The 18,967-nt window shown below is 39.9% G+C and overlaps 2 protein-coding genes across 2 annotated transcripts in view; both read right to left on the bottom strand.

The window, feature by feature from the left end:
- The window catches only part of LOC146005500 (uncharacterized), a 37,864-nt gene extending 37,342 nt beyond the window's left edge, over positions 1 to 522 (bottom strand). The window contains exon 1 of the mRNA XM_083144745.1: positions 409 to 522. Coding sequence (XP_083000871.1) covers positions 409 to 522 — 114 coding nt within the window. The remainder of the gene's footprint in view (positions 1 to 408) is intronic.
- Positions 523 to 5,369: 4,847 nt separating this feature from the next.
- Positions 5,370 to 18,967, bottom strand: part of LOC146005499 (uncharacterized) — a 102,611-nt gene continuing 89,013 nt past the window's right edge. Inside the window, exons 21-22 of the mRNA XM_083144744.1 lie at positions 5,816 to 5,921; positions 5,370 to 5,500 (exon numbers count right to left, since the gene is read on the bottom strand). Coding sequence (XP_083000870.1) covers positions 5,370 to 5,500; positions 5,816 to 5,921 — 237 coding nt within the window. The remainder of the gene's footprint in view (positions 5,501 to 5,815; positions 5,922 to 18,967) is intronic.

The raw sequence follows: 18,967 nt of genomic DNA, 5'->3' as shown, positions 1-18,967 counted from the left end.
GTAACTCCCATTGATACACAAAAAACTCAGTTGAGCTACAAATATCACTTTGAACTAGAAATTAGCCCTAAAGGAAAGACAGAGGATTGTATCAAAGAATTTTTATTATCTTTGCTATCAAAGGGAAGTCCAGTGTCAATGTAGGTCATATTTTAAAAGATATTAATAGCACACATGCCCAAGAATCAAATAAGGGTAATTTGTCAAAAAGCTACTATAAACATTTTAATAATATGAAACAAACCTAAAAACAATTTTGGGGCAAGGAATGATCTTTAACAAAACTTGAATACTTTCTCTTTAGTAATAAAAAGATTTTAAAGCACCCCTATATCATGGTGAAATTCTGGTCACAGCTGTTTGTTGTCAGAAAGTACAGATTTCATAGGGTTATTAACTTACACTTACCTGAAGTGGGATCTGAGACTGGGAGTAATTGGTGATATTGTTTGTATTGGTTTCTCTCTGTCTAGCAGCAGAGCACTGATAATGTGGTGGTCTAGACATAGCTCTCATGTCCATGTTCATTGATGCACATGCTGACATTGGTCGCTGAAAATGTAAAGTTTACAAATTAAAATTTTCAATTTTCTTTTGCAGAAATGCTTCAGATAAATTACTTATGGAATGGGGTTAGTGTATTTAGTTTAGTACTAGAAAATCAACTGAGAATAGTAGTATCTTTTTTTATATAGGAAATTATAAGCAATGTAATTTTTAAGTCTAAATTTACAACACAATAAACCAGTCAATTCATTTTTGTAGGTTCGAACAGGTGTTCTCGGGTTACCAGCCAGGTTAAATTGGAGTTGGCTTCCAATGTTTTGAGGGCATACATAGCTCTCATCTTCAGTTAATGTAAAATTGCAGACCAGTGTGTGTTTATATATATGACTATGATGTGGCAGAGTTTGGATCTGTATTCCTATTGGTTCGCTCTGGATCTTGGTGTTTTCTTTGGGTGGTGTCTTGTTTTTATGGAGGAGTGGGTTCCAGGCATCACTGAGCTGGAGTCCCACGTCCCTGTTGAGGTTGGTGCTTTCCCATGAAATGGCTATGGCTTCCTTTACCCGTAGGTTCCAGTAACTGGCACATTTGGCTATTATATTGGTGTCATCAAATAAAATCCTGTGTCCCGGTGATACTGTGTTCCGTGAGTCCTGACTTTTCTGGTTGGAATAAACGGATATTACGTTGATGTTCATTCCATTGCTGCTCAATGGTGCATCCTGTTTGGTCTATGTGTGGTGTCCCACACTCACACGGTATTAGTTCCAGGTCATCTTTGACTGAACGGAGTAGGGCCTTGGTTTTCAGAGGTGGCGTGTGAATGGTCTTCACCCCGTGCCTGGCTAGAATTCTGCTTAACTTCCCGGAGATGTGTCCGACGAATGGTAAAACTGTTACAGCTGGGTGTTCCTGTCCTGTGTTGTTACTGGTAGATAGAGTGTGTGGTGCAGTATCGGCCCTTGTATGGGCCTCATCCTCATGTTCGGCTTCTCTGGACTGTGAGGAATCTGCCCTTGTAAGGGCCACACTGTTGTCCGTGCCTGTTCTCTGCTGAGATGAAACTGCCTTGTTGATGGCTCTCTTGATATCTCTGATGTGGTATCCATTCTGCTGTAGACTCGTTCTGAGGTGAGTGAATTCTGATTGTAGATTCTCCTGGTCAGAAACAGTTACTGTTCTGTGGGCTAGTGTGTTCAGAATGGTGAGGTGTTGTGCTTTGTGGTGGAAGCTATTGGCATTTAGTTACCCAGTATGGGTGGGTTTTCTGTACACACTATGTTCGAGGGTGCCATCTGGTTTGCGGCAGATTAGGATGTCCAGGAATGGGAGGCAGCCATCTTCTTCTTTCTCAATGGTGAACTGGATGTTTGAGTGCCGTTTGTTATGGAAGTCCAAGAAACTGTGTAATGCCGGTCGTCCATTGGCCAAATGATGAACGTGTCATCCACGCATCTGTAGAAACTGGAAAGTTGTTTGGGAGTGTCTTTCAATGCTTCGTGTTCAAAATGTTCCATGTAGAAGTTCGCGATCGCCGATGGGAATGGCGAACCCATGGCCACTCTGTCTGTTTGCTCATAATATTTCCCGTTGTAGAGGAAATATGTGGAAGTGAGAGGGGGGGGATGAGATTAACTATGGCTGGTGGAAAGTGGCTTTTTAGAAGTTCCAATGTGTCTTTCACCGGGACTCTGGTGAACAGGGAAACTACATCAAAACTGACTAGAATGTCGGAACATCATAGTCATGTATATAAACCCACACTGGTCTCCAATTTTACATTCCCTGAAGATGAGAGCAATGTATGCCCTCAAAACGTTGGACGCCAACTCCAATTTAACCTGGCTGGTAACCTGAGAACACTTGTTCGAATCACGTCACCAGGAAAGCTACAATTCCTATTTTAATTTTTGTAGGTGCATTTATTAATAGGAATAGCATGACCAGTAATCACAAGTTCAAAACTGGACATACTATTTTGGAGATCCTTTGTTCTAGGCCATAAATAATGCAACCATTATAAGATTTTAAATTAAAATATATCCAGAAATATGAACTTCACATTTTGGACATTCACCATTAGACGATGGTGAGGCTAACAATTTCCTTTTTTTACAAGTAAAGTAGACTTAATTTGTATGAATATATTACATCTTTTTTGAAGTTGATATTAAGAATGGTTTCACTCTACATATGGAAGTTTTCTCTTACCTATTTATAATGCTTAATTATGAATTGTAATAACACTGCACTATTTTAAATAAAAGAAAGTATATTTATAAACTAATTGAGGCCACGATTTTTAAATTTTCTTCCTTGCAGCTTCACATGTCTTCTATTCTAGTCTAATGACAACAAAATTATTTGAACTTTAAAGATATGAAAGATATCCTTCAAGTAATACAAGGCAACTTGAAATACTAATAAAATATTTAACTGAATCAATGACAATATTTTTTTTAAATGCCTGCTACTAACTGTAATGTAAACAGAAAGTAGCCCAAAATATTCTTCAAAAACTTAACACAAATTTGAGCAGACATCAATATGTAACAAACAGAAAGTATTTCATCTTCAATCTTGTACATGGTAACAGCCACCAGAGAATACAGTTCCCCTGCAACCACCCTAACAAGCATTGCTTGTTGCAAAAGTTTTCAAAATTTAAATCAAACATCATTTTCTAGCAAGCAAAAACATTTAAAAAATGTGTGTACATCCATTTTAACTGTTACAATAAATTTCTAAATTTCTTGACAATATACATCATCATCATCCTTCGCAACTTCCTGCCTCAGGCTGAGTTGGAATGGAAGTCAAGCCTCTCCATTTTTCCCTGGTCTTCCATCACTCCTCTCTTTCCACGGTGTTCCAATCTTGTAATCTTCCCCTAACACTCTCCGCTGTCTGCTCTTTCAACAAACATCTTGGTCTCCCCCTTGGCCTTATTCCCCTTCCTGGTGCATTGTAAGCTCTTTCTGTATCCATCCTCTTCACGTGTCCAAACCATCTCATCTGTGCCTGGTCTATTCGGTCCTGGAGCTTCACTATCCAGACTATCTGGGGCATCTCCTCATTCCTGATTCTATCCTTTCTAGTCTTTTCCAATATACTCCTTAAAAATGTCATCTCCACTGCCTGGATCTTTCTTTTGTCTCTCTCTGTCATTGTCCAAGTCTCTGCTCCATACATAATTATTGACACATAGTATGTGTTATATATTACCTTCTTGAATTTCATAGGTACATCCCTGTTCCATATTAATCTTCGAAAACTCTGATAGAGTCCACCACCCATTTGTCTTCTTCTGTTTACCTCCTCATCTATTCTTCCACTTCTCTCAATTATGCTTCCTAGCTATTTGAAACTCTCTGCTACCCTCAACTCTTCCATGTCCATCTTTATTCTTGGTTCATTTCTGGCTCTATTTCTTGTTGTTATTAGCACCTTGCTCTTTTCTACACTGAATATCATTACTACTCTTCTGATTTCCTGATTTCAATTATCAAGCTGTCTCTGTACTTCTTCTTCCCTAAGTCATCATCGAATTACATGGCCTTCATTTCTTCCTCTCCTTTCTTCTCTAATGTAGGAAGCGGCCCCGGTGCCCACCCAGCGTCGAATAACATGGGTACCTGGGGGAAACCCTGGGGGGTAAAGGTGGTCAGGGGCGTGATGCTGATCACATCACCCCCACTCACGACCGGATCAAGAAAGTGTGGGGCGTTACCCCCACACCCCCTATACGCCTTCATGGCGTGGTGCTAAGCACAGGGGAGCACTTTACCTTTTTTTTTTTTACCTTTCTTCTTCCCAACATCTTTGTTCATTGCATCCATTGTAATTATGAAGAGCAATGGGGAAAGAGCACTTCCCTGTTTAAGTCCTTTACTTATACTGAACCACTCTGTTCTTCCCACTGTCATCTTCACATAGCTCTGGTTGGCCTTGTATATGCTCTGCACTCTGCACACTATCTCTTCCTTGACTCCTTCTTCTCTTAGAGCCTTCCAAATCTTTGTTCTGTCCATGCTATCATGTGCTTTTTCTCTATCGAATGCCATAATCAAATCATTTCCATACTGCTATCCCTTTCCTGTAATTGCCTTATGATGAATATCAGATCTACTGTTGATCTGTGTCTTCTAAACTCCTACTGTTCCTCTTGCATGATCAGCTCTGTTACTTCCTTATTCTTTTCTAATATTTTCTTGTACCCCTTTGCTGAGTGGCACATTAATGTTATTCCTCTGTATTTTTTACATTCCTTTCTGTCCCCTTCTTGAATATGGGAACTATTAGTCCCTTTGACCAATTTCTTGGCACTTCTCTCCCTTGTCACACTGTTTTTCAACACTCTGTACAGCTACTTCACATCAATCACTCCTGCTCTTAGAATAATTTCCACTGGCACTTCATTTACTCCAGGTGCTCTACTAATTTTCATTATCTTCAGTGCTTCCTGCACTTCTTTCCATGTGAGATTCATTTTTACCTTCGTTTTCTTTTTTCTTAACTTCTTCATGTTCATTTCCTTTTTTCATGTTCAGCAATTTCTCGAAATGATTTCTCCACATTCTCCTTATTTCTTCATCCTCTTCTACAACGTTTTCCCTCTCATCTCTTAGCTTACAGCTGTCTCCTCTTTCTCTTCTTCTTTCTCTCACAATACTGTCTTGTTCCCATCTACATCTTCTTCTAGCACTTTGGTCCATTCTTCCATCCACTTTCTTCTTTCCTCCTTTACTACTGTTCTTGCCTCTTGCTTCTTTTCCACATACTCTTTTCATGCATTTTGTGATTTAAATTTAAACAATTTTCTAAATGCATCATTTTTGTTTTTCACTGCCTCTCTAGTTCCATCAATCCACTATGGTGTTTATTTCTTCTTTCTTTCCTTGCCCTTTCACACATACCTTTTTGGCTGCTTCTACTAATTCTGTTTCAAATCTTATCCATTCTGTTTCTACTCCTTTCGGTTCACCACTTGACACTGTAGTTGCAATATTTCTTTATATTTATCTTTTTTCATCTTATTCTTCAATTCCACACTCTTATCTTTCTCTCTTGTTCCTCCCTTCTATCTATTATTTTCCATCACCTCATATCTCCTACTAGTAGTCTGTGGTCACTTTCTAAGTCCTCACTTGGTTTTACATTAATGTTGTTCATTATGTTCTTTACTTCCTTGTTTACCAATATATAATCTATTACAGACTTTTGTTCATTATTCCAACACCAATATATAATCTATTACAGACTTTTGTTCATGTCATATTTCTTCTTAAAGGAGCTATTACCTACTGACAGTCTGTTTCTCTTACAAAGATCCAGTAACATCCTTCCTTCTCATTCCTCTCTCCCCCATCCATCTGCTCCAAATATTTCTGTATAACCTTTTCTGTCTCCTCCCACTTATGCATTAAAATCACCTATCACAATTTGCCATTCCTTTCCTACATGTTCTTCCAAGTCTTCTTCAAATTCATCTTTCTCCTCCCTTGCAAATCCTGTTTCTGGGGCATACACAGGGTAGTATTTGTAGGGGGGATGAGGGAGAATACTCCCTTTCTGGATACTTGTGTCCCCCTCTCTGCTTGATAAATTTTATTCCTGGGGGGGGGGGGAATTTGTGGAGAAACAAAAAATTATTGGCAATTTGGTTACTTTTTAAAAGCATTATCTCATGCTGTCTCTAGACAGTCAGTAGAATTTCCCCCACTGGAAATTTCTTAAATACCACACTGGGCATACACTTCAATTATTTCTATTACTTTTCCTCTTACATTTATATTAGTTTTATTATTCTGTCATTTAACCTTTCCACTTCCTCACTTCTGACTACTTTTCCAAACCCCACTTCTCCTTCTCTCTTCAGTACCTGCCCAGTATAGTTTATTTCATTTCTCCTCTTCTTTCCATTTCGTTTTGCTCATTCCAAAGATGTTGATTCCTAGTAGTATTTATCAAAGAACATTTAGGTACCTAAATTTAATCCTTTGTATAGATTTTATTAAAATTCATACATATCCACTTGGAATACCTTGGAATACAGTAAATTTTATAATATTTATATTGAAAAATAAGGAAGCTAAGGTCTAAATCACCATCCCTGAGACCTTCTGTAAACAAACGGCCTCACCGATTCGATGTATCACTCCGCGTCAGCTGATCCATGACCACAATCATCTGCTGTTACACTCATAGTTCGCCGCACCTATTCATTTTATATAAGAGCCTCTCAAGACGAATATGCAGCCGCATACATTGTTACTCTCCCGGTCATTCTCTCTTTCATAACCCTTAAAACTGCAGACACTGACACACCACTGCACTGGGATACCAACTTAACCACTTCATTTACTGGTTTCTCAGGATACTACTGACAGAACGTTACATAAATATTGAGTAGAATCTGTTTCTCACCCCTTTTCAAAGGCTGTCCTTGCTGGTGTTTTGAAAACAAGCTCTGAGTAAACGGAGACTTTCCCTCACGCATAGAACTCGGCATGTTATTTTTCTAAGGCTAAGTCAGGCAATATTACTAAGTTGCACTACTTCCTTGCTGTTCACATGATTATTTTTAGAAAATAACCAATGTTATAAAATATCATTATGTACACAAATCTCTAAGCTCATTGAAAGTTATATTACTACAAAATGTTCACACTTATCTTGCCTTGCCATGTCACCAAGTTATTTTACGAAGTGCACTATATTTGGCGGAACAAAAATCGTTATTAGGATGCTTGTCAAAGTTTCCAACCGCAATAAATTTACGAACTTTTTGTCTTGGTTTGATCATCATCATCAATATATTTATTGGACTTACAGCAATGTGTGGCCGCGGTGGCTCAGTCGGTAACGCGTCTGACTGCCATGCTAAAGGTCCCGGGTTCAATCCCCGGCCGGTTCAAATCCGGGAACTTTTCTAACGGTGAAAGCGGCCCCTGCGCCCACCCAGCGTCGAATAACATGGGTACCTGGGGGAAACCCTGGGGGGTAAAGGCGGTCAGGGGCGTGATGCTGATCACATCACCCCCACTCACGGCCGGATCAAGAAAGTGTGGGGCGTTACCCCCACACCCCCTATATGCCTTCATGGCGTGGTGCTATGCACAGGGGAGCACTTTACCTTTTTTTACCTTTTGGACTTACAGCAATGTATATGGCTGTTTATGCCCATTATATATTTTATTTACATAAAATGTACAAACAAATTTCAAATACACTCCTATCTATATCAAACCTTAGAAATATACATTACCATGTTATATCATTTTGTCTAAAAAATGCAAGCAAAATATATTCAAAGAAAGAAGCCAAATTTATGGGAAATGATTACTGGTGCAAAGAGTTAACCATACAAAGTGAAGCAATAAGTAAAAAAAGAAAGAGCATTGGGTTTAAAGTGAGACGTCATTTGCGGCAGCGTATCCCATACTACAAATTTGCCATTGTTTTACCTTACATAATGAATCCTGTAACAACGCTGGATTTTCGTGTGGATTATTTTACTTCTATGAGTTTGCAATGCTTTCTGCATTCAGGTGGTTTTGTTTACAGAAGGTCTCATGGTTTGTGATTTGTACTATAGTAATTATATCACTAAAATTAAATCAAATTATATCCTTGTAGTTCTTGTAGGTTTCCAACTAAGCAATTTGATATTATCAATGTTCCATCAAACAATACTAGTCAAATACATGAAATCCAACTAGTCTTTTAACCCATAATATTTCATATTATTATTTATTCAATTGCTGCTGGGGAGTTATCATTTCAACATAATATTAAATGGTGGAGGCACATAGTGGTTCAGATCCCACGTTAAACTGTAGGTCCAGTTCCAATTAGCCTTACTGTGCATAAAGTGGACTTAAAACACCAACTCAATCCAATCCAATCCAATCCATAATATTAAATGTTTTTGAGTATTGTATACTTCCATTGAATAGGAGATAAGTTGTTAGAGATAAGAGAGATCACTTTTGAATTTAATTCACATGGGCAGATAGATCATGAAATGAGCAGTAGAACATACATGAAAACAATAAATTCTGAGGCTGGTGTCTGAATTTTACACTATATGTTTCAATATTATTTTATTTATGTCTTTTGATTATTCTGTTCGAACATTAAATAGTTTGACTTTAGTTCTGTCCTTTCCCGTTTTTCATTCCCTCACAACAATTGAGCCTATGTGCTATGATCAACAATATTTTACTCTTAAAGATTTTACAGTGAAATTATGACAAAACAGATATGTCTGAAGATGATTGATATAGTCTTCCTTTAGTTGTGAACCATTAGTAGTTGAAAGGTATTGTTTCTACGCAATCCTTGTAGGTATGCCTAGTATTTAACCTCAGTTGTGACATATTTTGATGATTTTTTTATGGATTTTATTGCGTTCGACGATGTTCTAGCCCTATTTTTTGCTCAATCTCATTTTGGAGCCTCATCTTTGTAGGTATGCTATGATCTTACGTAATATAACTTAACCTATTAACTTTTTTACAGCCTTTTACGGGTTAAAATAACCTACAAAGTGTAGAACTGGTTGTTTCTATGCAACCCTTGTAGGTGGACCTGGTATTTAACCTCACTTGTGACATATTTTGATGATTTTGATGTTTTTTGTTGATTTTATATCATTTGACGATGTTCTAGTCCTGTTTTTTGCTCAATCTTATTTTTGTAGGTGGTGGGCCCTCAACGTAAAAGCCTACGATGTATTTGGGTGGTTTTTTGTAGGTGGGGTGGGTCCTCAGCATAAACGGCTACGATGTATTTTTTATGATGTGTGAGCCCCCCCCTTTTCACGATGCATGTCAGGTTCAATGCCCCCACTACTACTTTTGGAGGGTGGGAGGGGCTCGCAGTGTTGCCAAACTACTCCACAAAAATTTCACTACATGATATTTCACAGGCGAAGCTAACCTACAAATAGAAGTTGGCACTACTCAGTATTGCCACAAATTTCTATAGGATAGTGATTTTTTTTTATGTGTGAAGAATGTTTTGGATCTAAGGTCAGTGTAATTTTTTATAGAATTATCCAATTTTTTTTGTATTTAAAACTGTTCAGTCACTCTTTCATTCTTGACATCATACACAAAAGTTTTCTCTGCAATAAGGATGACGCTGCACAGTGTGTTTGCAGGCAGAGCATCGTGGAACTCACAGACAATCTTGATGTTGGTGCGATCGTTAACAACCACCTGCTTTCTCTTCGATGTGTTAATGACGAACATGGGTCTGCGGGCTATGAACTCATTGGGGTTGTAGTACACGTCCACGTTGCCGGAGGTCACTCTCTTGTAATCTGTGTATGCCTCGTACAGTTTCAGGTAGTCGTTGTTTGCAATGTTCAGGTTGTAGTTCTCACGCGGGAATATCTCGTTCCTGCCATTTTTGAGGTAGATGTTTTTGATCTTGCAATTGTCGAACTGGCTCGAATTTTTTTCTTGGTTGTTGTCCTCCCCCGTCTGGAAGAACACGACCACAAACTCTGGCATATCATACCGAATACTGTTAAACTGTGTAGTCACGTCAAATTCAAAATGGTTGCCGGAAGCAGGTTTCTGCATGCACTGGTAACCGTAAAATTGGATGGGTACTTGGGGATTCTTCAAAATGTCTGCTTTGTACTTGAGAGCGTAGTTAGTTTCGTATTCCACTACGGGCATGCGCAGCTCCATGGACTGGATGATGCACTTGGAAGGATCGGGTAGTGTGTTGGGAATTGCTGAACCGTCTGCACTCAAGGTGCTGTAATGCATCAGCGCATTGTTGTCGTTTGCGCTTCTGCGAAAAGTGACGCACAAACCACCCTTCCACATAATTTCTGTGTAGTCGGAGAAAAAGCCTGGAAGCAGGCGCATGGGAAACAGTACCGTGTGATTTTGAGTTTTGATTTTTGTACCTGCTTCGAATCCACCTGCCTGGTAGTATGCTGCATCAGTCTTGGAGAGTTTCAGTGTTCCCACAGCTGTAGAGGTAATCCCGGGGTAGTCAACCCTATCGATGACGGTGCCATGCTTTCTAACTTCCACCTGCGAGAATAAGTACGGCACAAAATTATCCACGAGTCTTAAATTTGCATTGGCAAGGAATGCTTCGCCGTTGTCTCTCTTCACAACATCAAACTTGATATACAAATCGGCTCTGTGAGGGTGAATGAATCCGTCCCGGACGTCCACGTCGTATTCTATCTCTTGATTTGCTTCGTTGAGGTTGGCAAACATGCGACGATTGGGTGGGAAGGACTGCAACTCATAACTTTCGATTTGCTCCATGATGGTTATTTATTATATGTTAATCTCCACGACGGCAGTGGTCGTGGCTCCTGCAAAATCAACCACCTCTCCCTTCTCGTTGGTAATAGCTAATTCTATGTTGTCTATGCGATTACGAGATACAGGAAAGTATATCGGTGGGGAGGGTGTGTAGATAATTGGCTCCATGAACTCAGAGTTTGGTTTGAACGTAGCGATAATACCTGTTTGCTTGTGACTCCCTGGGATGCCGTCCGAGGATTTAGTGATCATACCTTCTGCCACATTGCAATGTATATTCAGAGTCTCGATGGCTAGAAATTTAGGAATGTTAGCACCGATGTGCTTGATGCCAGGTTCGAGCTTTGTGTTGTTCTCGAATCCCAAAAGCTCTCCAATGGTACCCAGGTCTACGGTTTCCGTGGCAGACACCAGTTCTACCCTGTGAGTTACAGAATTTTGCGACAGCAATACACTTCTTGGTAATTGAGCCTGCAAGGTAGACAGGTTGTACTGGCCAGGGGTGATGCTAATTTTCTTGCTGCCAATTTTCATGGTATTGTTGTGTACCGTCACGTTAGGTATCAGGTACATGCTGTAGAATGCGCGAAGAGCAATAGATTTAGGATAGATGATATCGTCATGCAATGCGAGTTTCAGAAGCGAAGTCTCGCTTGTGAGATGGAATACTCCCATAGTGCTTCAGGTGCCACAATGCTTTCTGGAAATCCTCGATTGTTGGGTTATTTAATTGCGAGAGGAAGACAAGCATGGAAACGCAGAGATGGCCACAGTTCACATCGCTGAAACCCTGAATGCGTTCGTCATTGTAGTAGAGGTTGGCAACACTGAGATACTTTACCAACCCAGCAGGTGGCATGCCTCCGAATGAATCGAAAACAAATGCTTTGTTGTTGTTGTTGGCTTTGAGGTAGCATATCCAATGTGTACCCGGATTTTCATAACTGTCCAGGTTAACCACACCACACTCTTTTTTCTTCACAACAGAAGGTAGAGAATTAGACATGAAAACGCCCCTGAAGTGCTTGACCCCCAACAATTCGATCAGAGATTCAATATCGAAGTTGGACAGGGGCTCTTCTTTTTTTTAAACTTTTTCAAAGCTTCGAGGTTGTTCTTTCGCTTTTTGGTCACACCTTTTCCCTTTTTCTCCATAGCCAGGTTGTGCCGTTTCTGCTCTTCCAACTCGGCATTATTCTTTTTTGAATCGATAACGGTCTTGGCAATGGCGGCGCTGCCTCCTGCCAAGCTGCCAACAGCGCCCAATGCTGCCAAGATAGCCAGGATGCTGAATATGAAACCTCCAGTCTTCTGCTGCTGCTTTCGTGAACCTTGTAACCTCCTCAACTGAGGAATGCTAAGCAGCAATTGCATTCCATGACCTTTTGCCAGGCAGGAATGTTTCTTCTCGCGCTGCTTTTTGGTGAGCAAACCATCAAGAGCTCCGAGAGACTTGAGGTTTGCGTAAGGTATTTGGTAAACAACACCTTTGGGTTTCATGGTAATAGTATGTTATTTATATATATCGTGAAAAGGTAAGGCTTTGCCCCCCTAATAGGTCGGTTATACAAGTTGCTTTTTTTTCACAGGGTGTTATTTATTTACAGCCCCCACCCCAATTTTCGTTTTGTGTTCATGGCGATGGTCGTACCCAATGCAGCAACCCGTTCACCTAGCGAGGCATCTCTGCTGACGAGTCTCCCGAAAGCTGCATGCTCCAACTTCCTGTCGGCATCATGACGTGCGTCGAGATCTGTGTGAGTATTGTAGGCAATGTCATGATCCTTGCATGCTGCATCCAGTGGGTTCACACCCTTGTCTTCTTTCTCCAGTCGCTGTTCGAGTTTGGTACCCGGACCGCAGTACTGGTAACCTGGCAGGTGCATTTCGAAGGGTAGCTTGTTGATAATATCGTTCACCAAACCTCGACCCTCGGCTATATTCCAGAATTTGGGAGGCAGGGTGTTGATGATTTTGATGAGGTGCCCTATACCCTTGCAGTCGTTGACAATAAAGTTGCTAAGCTTGGTGCTAATCATGTCCATGATGCCCACCTTCTCGTTGTGGAAGTTGCGATTGCCTGCATTTTCTTCGCCTGCGATAACCAGCAATCGATCTACAAGCTTCCTTACGTCGTCTACCCAAACAAACTCTTTAGGTAGAGTATTGTAGAGTTTGACACCGCTGCCAGTCTTGAGCTGGGTCCATATTGGCTTGATGAGGTTCCTGTACTTTTCTCCACTGCTAGATTTCACGCGATTCTGTGTTGCATCGTTGTTTTGGTACAGGGCGTCCGTCATGATTAAAATTTCTGTGTAACTTTGGTAATCCTCGTCTGTATAATCTTTAGGTTGCTTCTTAGTGATAAGTTCCCACAGTCCCACGGTGCCAGGATACCTAGTCCAGCTGTTCTTCTCGCCCAAATTGATTTTTACGTCATCGCCCTCGAACGTGACTTTCGATTTTCTAATTTTCCAAATCACACCCTCGTTATGTTCCATGGTCGGGTATAATCCGATTACCTCGTCTTTTTCGAATTTCCCGGTGCTTAGGTAATCCCTCGCCAACGGACCCAGCTCGACTAGCTTGTCCGAAGAGGTACTGCCTAGGGCCTGACGTCTCGGAGCCGGAGCAAGTTAGAACGGAGTAGTGTGAATGCTGGATATCGGTGTGGGTATGGTATAATTTCGAGCAGTAAGTGGCACAAGCTCGTTGATTAACTCTTTGTTTTGCTTGGTGACATCTTTGATTTCTTTACCAAGACCACTGATGGCATCGATGATAGGTTGGTCCTGACGCTTTTTCTCTTCGTAAATTCCGTGATTCTCGGATTTCCAACCCTTAAACCGTTTTGCCAAGTAGCTACGCAGCTTCAGGTTGTCGTCTGCAAGTTTGCGTTTCATTTTTTTTTTGTATGTAGTTATTTATAATAGGTCAAGACGTTTCTTGTAACGTTGCAACGTTTAAAAAAATATTAATTTTGTTTCTGTATTTTCCGTTATTGGGTTTCCTCGTCATGTCTATTGTGACAAATCCGAAATCATCTTGGTTCCAGCATGAAGAGCAAAATTTGGAAAACTGATTGTAGTTTATGTCCAAACCTACATAATCATCGTAAGCGTGTTTTAAATTGGTGTAGTCTTGACAAAACAAACAAATAAAATTAGCATTGTCTCGGAGTAGCTGCTTGGGGATTTTGGAAAAAGTCTGAGCAAGGTAGAAGCAGTCCATGCCTCTGTGCCGACCCTGAGTAAAATAATTGCGAATTTCGTTCTGGTTCTCCAGGATCACATCGTCAAAAACAACCACCGAATTTTCGAGACAGCAGTCTAGTGGTATCACTTCAGAAGCAAATATAGCTATGCCTAGTCCCTCGTACAGTTTCGACAGTTGGCGATACTTCGATTGCTCCAAACTTTTGGAGAAAACGTACAGGTGCCTGTTCTTCTAGTTTAACCAGTTGGGTGCAAGAAGAAAATTATCAATAAGCAACGTTGTTTTTCCACATCCAGAAGTTCCAACAATGAGGCAACGAATGTTGTCGGGTAGAAGCTCACCATTTTTCCTATCCTGACTTTCCGATGGAAAATCTGGCAGTCGCCTCACCACATCCCAAGCACCCGTTACACAATCACCTCGTTTGCGTCTATCCAACTTTTTTCCTCGAGTCCCAGCCATTTCACCAACAGTTTGTCACCTTTTCTACGTAATACTTTTTCAATAAGATACGTGTCGGGGTATTTTGTTTTAGAAAGTTCCTCTTCGTAAAATCTTCCTTTCAGAATTTCGTCGCGATTATCTTTTATTATATACGTGTGACGGTTTCTGGGCAAGACTCGAACTACGGTGAAAAGTTCCGTACTCCAATTTTTTGTGAAGCCTTTTTCGAACGCACGCTTAACTTTACTGATTCTCACCTGATCTCCAATTTTGTATGTCGGTTTCTTGCTTGTAAATTTGTACTTTGGACAATAGACCGTAGAAATTAAACGTCGCTCGTCAGATTTGTTGACGTCAGCCGGTTTCATGTTTATCGTGCGATGCACACTGATTATAATCGCTTACAAGTTCCGGAAGCATGTCGAGCCACTTGTAATTTCCCTGAAGCGTGAACTGTTTCCACATCCGTGTTTTGAGAGTTCAGTTGAAACGTTCCACTTTGCTGGCTTTGATGTGACTAAAAGTGGAGTAATGTTGAATATTTCGTTTTTGAATAAATTGCCAAAAGACAGAGTTGTAGAATTCTTTTCCGTTGTCTGTGTGAAGAAACCGAGGTTGCCTGCCACTTTCATCGAAAATAGTTTTGAATGCTTCCACCATGCAGGTTCCTGCTTTTGCCTTGAGGGGTAAAGCCCACGCAAATTTTGAAAATGTGTCTATGACGGTGAGAAGATACTTGTATCCCTTGTTGATTTTATGTAATTTTTTTAAATTGCCACTGCTCATTTCCACAAGGTCAGCTTCCCACAAGTCGTCTATGCCTTTGGTCACTACCGCCAGTCGTTTGTAGTTTCGCCGTGCATGTTTGTGCAGCTCGTTCACAATAGCCTGCCTAGACATCGCGCGAAAATAAGAATATAGCTTGGATGGGATTTCTGGCCGCAGACAATGCCGGGTTTTCTATGTACAGCTTATCACCTATTTCTATTTCGATAATTTGAGTTGCAATGAGAAGCTCATCGCCGTGGTCATCGCGTTTCGTGTGACCAAAAATATCGTTAGGCATTTTTACCACTGTGGTTATTTATTATAGGGTAGGTGATTTGCATCTCCACAAAAAGAGGGATGAGTTTATCGTAGTCGTCCAAGAGCTCCACGTACAGGCGATCGCCAGCAGACACATCGTATGTTGTAGTCGCATCCATCCTATCATGCTTGATGCGATAGATGTTCTTGCCTGAGGAAACCTTGGCCTCCCCTTTGTTCTCGGGGTTCATGTCGAACTGCAGTTTGCCGGAGATGGGGAACCGGTAATAATTCAAGTTGTTGTTGAATACATAGAAAGTTTTGCCCACATCCTCGTCGTACTGCGTCAGGATGTTATTCAAGTGTATAATTAACAGACCGTTAAGTTTAGATAGCATGGAAGGCAGGAGTTCGTTGAAACTCGACGACGACGTAGGCTGGACGGGCACTTCCATAGCTTGCTTCCTGAAGCCAAACAGGTTCATAGGCATGGTTATTTTATATGCTTGTGTTGATAGAAATATTGCCAGCCATAAGTTTTTTTTTTTTTTTAAGTGCATTGTATGCATTTCTTAGTACTATCTAAACGATAGTGCCCCCAAGGCAACGTGTGGATCCCACAAGACAAAATACATCTTTTATCATCATGTGGATCTAATGCTACTTTCCTAACTTTGTTGTAATTACATGGTCTACACTTTGGATTCTTTTTTCCAATCGTAGCTGCTTCTTCAATTCCTTCACACAATCAATATAGTCTTGAAATGAAAGTTTGTTTTGTACAGTATTTTTACCAACACCTTTAGCTTTCTTCGTGATGCTGCTCTCAGTTCTAAATGTATACATTTTGGAACGCAAACCGGCAAACTCGAGAATGATGTCACCGTTACACTCGTCTTTCAATTTACCTAGAACTTTTTTGTTACTAGATGGAATTCCAAATCTGTTTGGTTGAGGGTAGGAAGAAGTATCATAATAATCAAGCAAGGACGGATTTTTTACATCTCCATATAGATTGGCTGTTTTAATGTTATAAATAAAACTGTCGGTGTCCATGTAAAGTAATGAAATGCTATCGTTGTAGAAAGGATGCATAACATTGTAGTGAAATTGAAACATGTGAAGTTTCGATAAATCTAAAACTGTTGCTCCCACATAAATTGGTTTTCGGAATTTTATCACTTTTATATCTAGATTGAAAAGTGACAGATTCTCGTTGTAAATTTTTCGTGATTTAAATCTAGGATCAGCCACCAACTTACTGCATTTATTTTCAGATGAAACCAATCTCACGTCCACGTGATTTCTCACGTTCTCCATTGTCTTGCCATATACAGCATTATTCATCAATTTGAAAAAATCTTTGTCTAAATCGGAAGTGGCAACTGTTCTATGTTGTGTGTTTGTTTCAATGTATGGTTTGAGCCACTCGGAATGTTTAAACCTGAGGACTCTTCTAATATCCAATACTTTAACACCCATCGCAATCAAAAACTGAAGACTTTTGTAATGGAGAACATATCTTTCTCTTTTTTCCAAAGTTAATAAAAGCTTGCGTTGATTAGAATTAGGCGCACATTTGAGTTCGGGTGCCGGTGGTAAATCGGAAAAAATATCATGCAAATTGTCTGGAAATTCAATATCCACTTCTGCAAAGAAACCAAATTCACAATCGTCAAAATCAATAATATTTATGGAAGTTGTTTCTATCCATTCGAAACCTCCATAAGGAAGTTTCTGTACCATAGCATATCCATAGAGATTATTAACGTCGATGTAAAAAATATAATTCGATGGTTTATTTGCATCATATTTTTCTTCCATGTGCATGTTGTTGGCTTCTGCATGTCTCTGTACACATTGCACCATCCCACCTCGAATCCCTCTCTCGATGAAAAGTAACATGTCTACATCTGTTAATAATTCTAACTTAATTTTTGTTTGCAACAACATTGCAGACTACGCTAATCCCGGGAGGCTGAAGAAATGCGCAGGGTCCAACTTGTAAATAGACATTGACGTTTTCCTGAATGCTTGAAAAACATCCGCAAGTATTGTTACGTCTAATTTCAAGTATGCGTTGTGATAATCTCCGAATGTTTTACATTCTAGTTTATCCCACATCAGTTGTGCATGTTCGTATTCTTTGTCTGTAATTCCTGCTTTTCTCAGTTGACTGAAGAATTCTTTTTGAGGAGGGAGAGTGTCGTCATTAAATTTAGATTCATTGTTTACGTATTCATACGGATAAATCCCTTTACTTCTAATCAGTTTTATATCCATGTTGGGAAAACTAGCTTTCGTAATTTTGAATTGTTCGTCACAAAGTTTACTTGCTAGAGCGTCCAAACTTGCAGAGAGAAATCTGAATGAGTCAAGAAACCTCATCTCTATGGTTTCATTTGTCCCCGAAATCTTAACTTTCTTACTTATAGAAATGTATCGTTCTTCATTTTGAGCAAGAATATCTATTTTTTGTGTGTCATATCCAAGATTCCGAATTAAGTGATAAAAATCGTAATTCGATCCATTATGAAAAAATATGGGGACAAATTTTGAGGTTGCAAGCATTACAGATTCCGCTGATGAAACGACCGTCTGTCTGTGTGCGAATGGTGAAACACTTTACGATTCTCGTTTGTGAAGTATTGATTGCACACTGGACACTCGACAGTTTCATCAAATATTTTTTGTTCCTCTGGTGTCAACGAATTCATCGGTTTGGATATTTGCAAGAAGCTGCCAATTTTCTCAACCTCCTCTTCCATCTTTTCAAAAAAGTATTCGATAACATTCGGTCCACGGTATACATATGGTTTACTTATTTCATCTTGTCGTATGACAGTGTAACCAAAACTATTTGGTTCATGAAGCTGGTATGGCATTGTGGAGGAAATATCTGGATTTGGTTTGCAGGAGGACAGTGGCTTCAGAAATGATTCAACATCTGCAACGATAATGGCTGGATGTTCAAACAAAGCCTTGTACATTTTGAATTCTTTGACTTCGTTCTTTTTGGGCATCAACATTCGAGCTGGTTTGTTGTCACCGCAATATATTTCATGTTCGACACGTTTTTCAATAGCAATTTGCCGTGCGGTATATATTTGGTGATTGAATTTTCTTCGATCATTAAACGTGGTCAAACACCTGGGACAAACCTCGATGTGATTTGCATACTTTGTTGCTTGACTTCTGATTAGTCGTGATAGTGAACAAATAAGGCAGTAATGGTGAATGTTGTTGTTTGAAATTAAAAGAAGATTAATTATATGAGCATTATTATCGTTGATATCATTTATCCTGATGGGATGCACAAGATGTTTTTCTGACGTATAAGAATATACATTAATAGCAATGCGTTTTCCATCAGAATCTCGTGCACGCGACTCAAACTTTGATATGTCTGACAATGCCACGGGGTATTCAATGCTAGACATTACATTTTCAAACTCTGTCTCGTACTGCTTGTA

Source organism: Lepisma saccharinum, chromosome 23 (genome assembly GCF_977018435.1).
Source record: "Lepisma saccharinum chromosome 23, izLepSacc3.1, whole genome shotgun sequence".
Classification (NCBI taxonomy): Eukaryota; Metazoa; Arthropoda; class Insecta; order Zygentoma; family Lepismatidae; genus Lepisma; species Lepisma saccharinum.
This window is presented reverse-complemented; position numbering and strand designations above follow the sequence as displayed.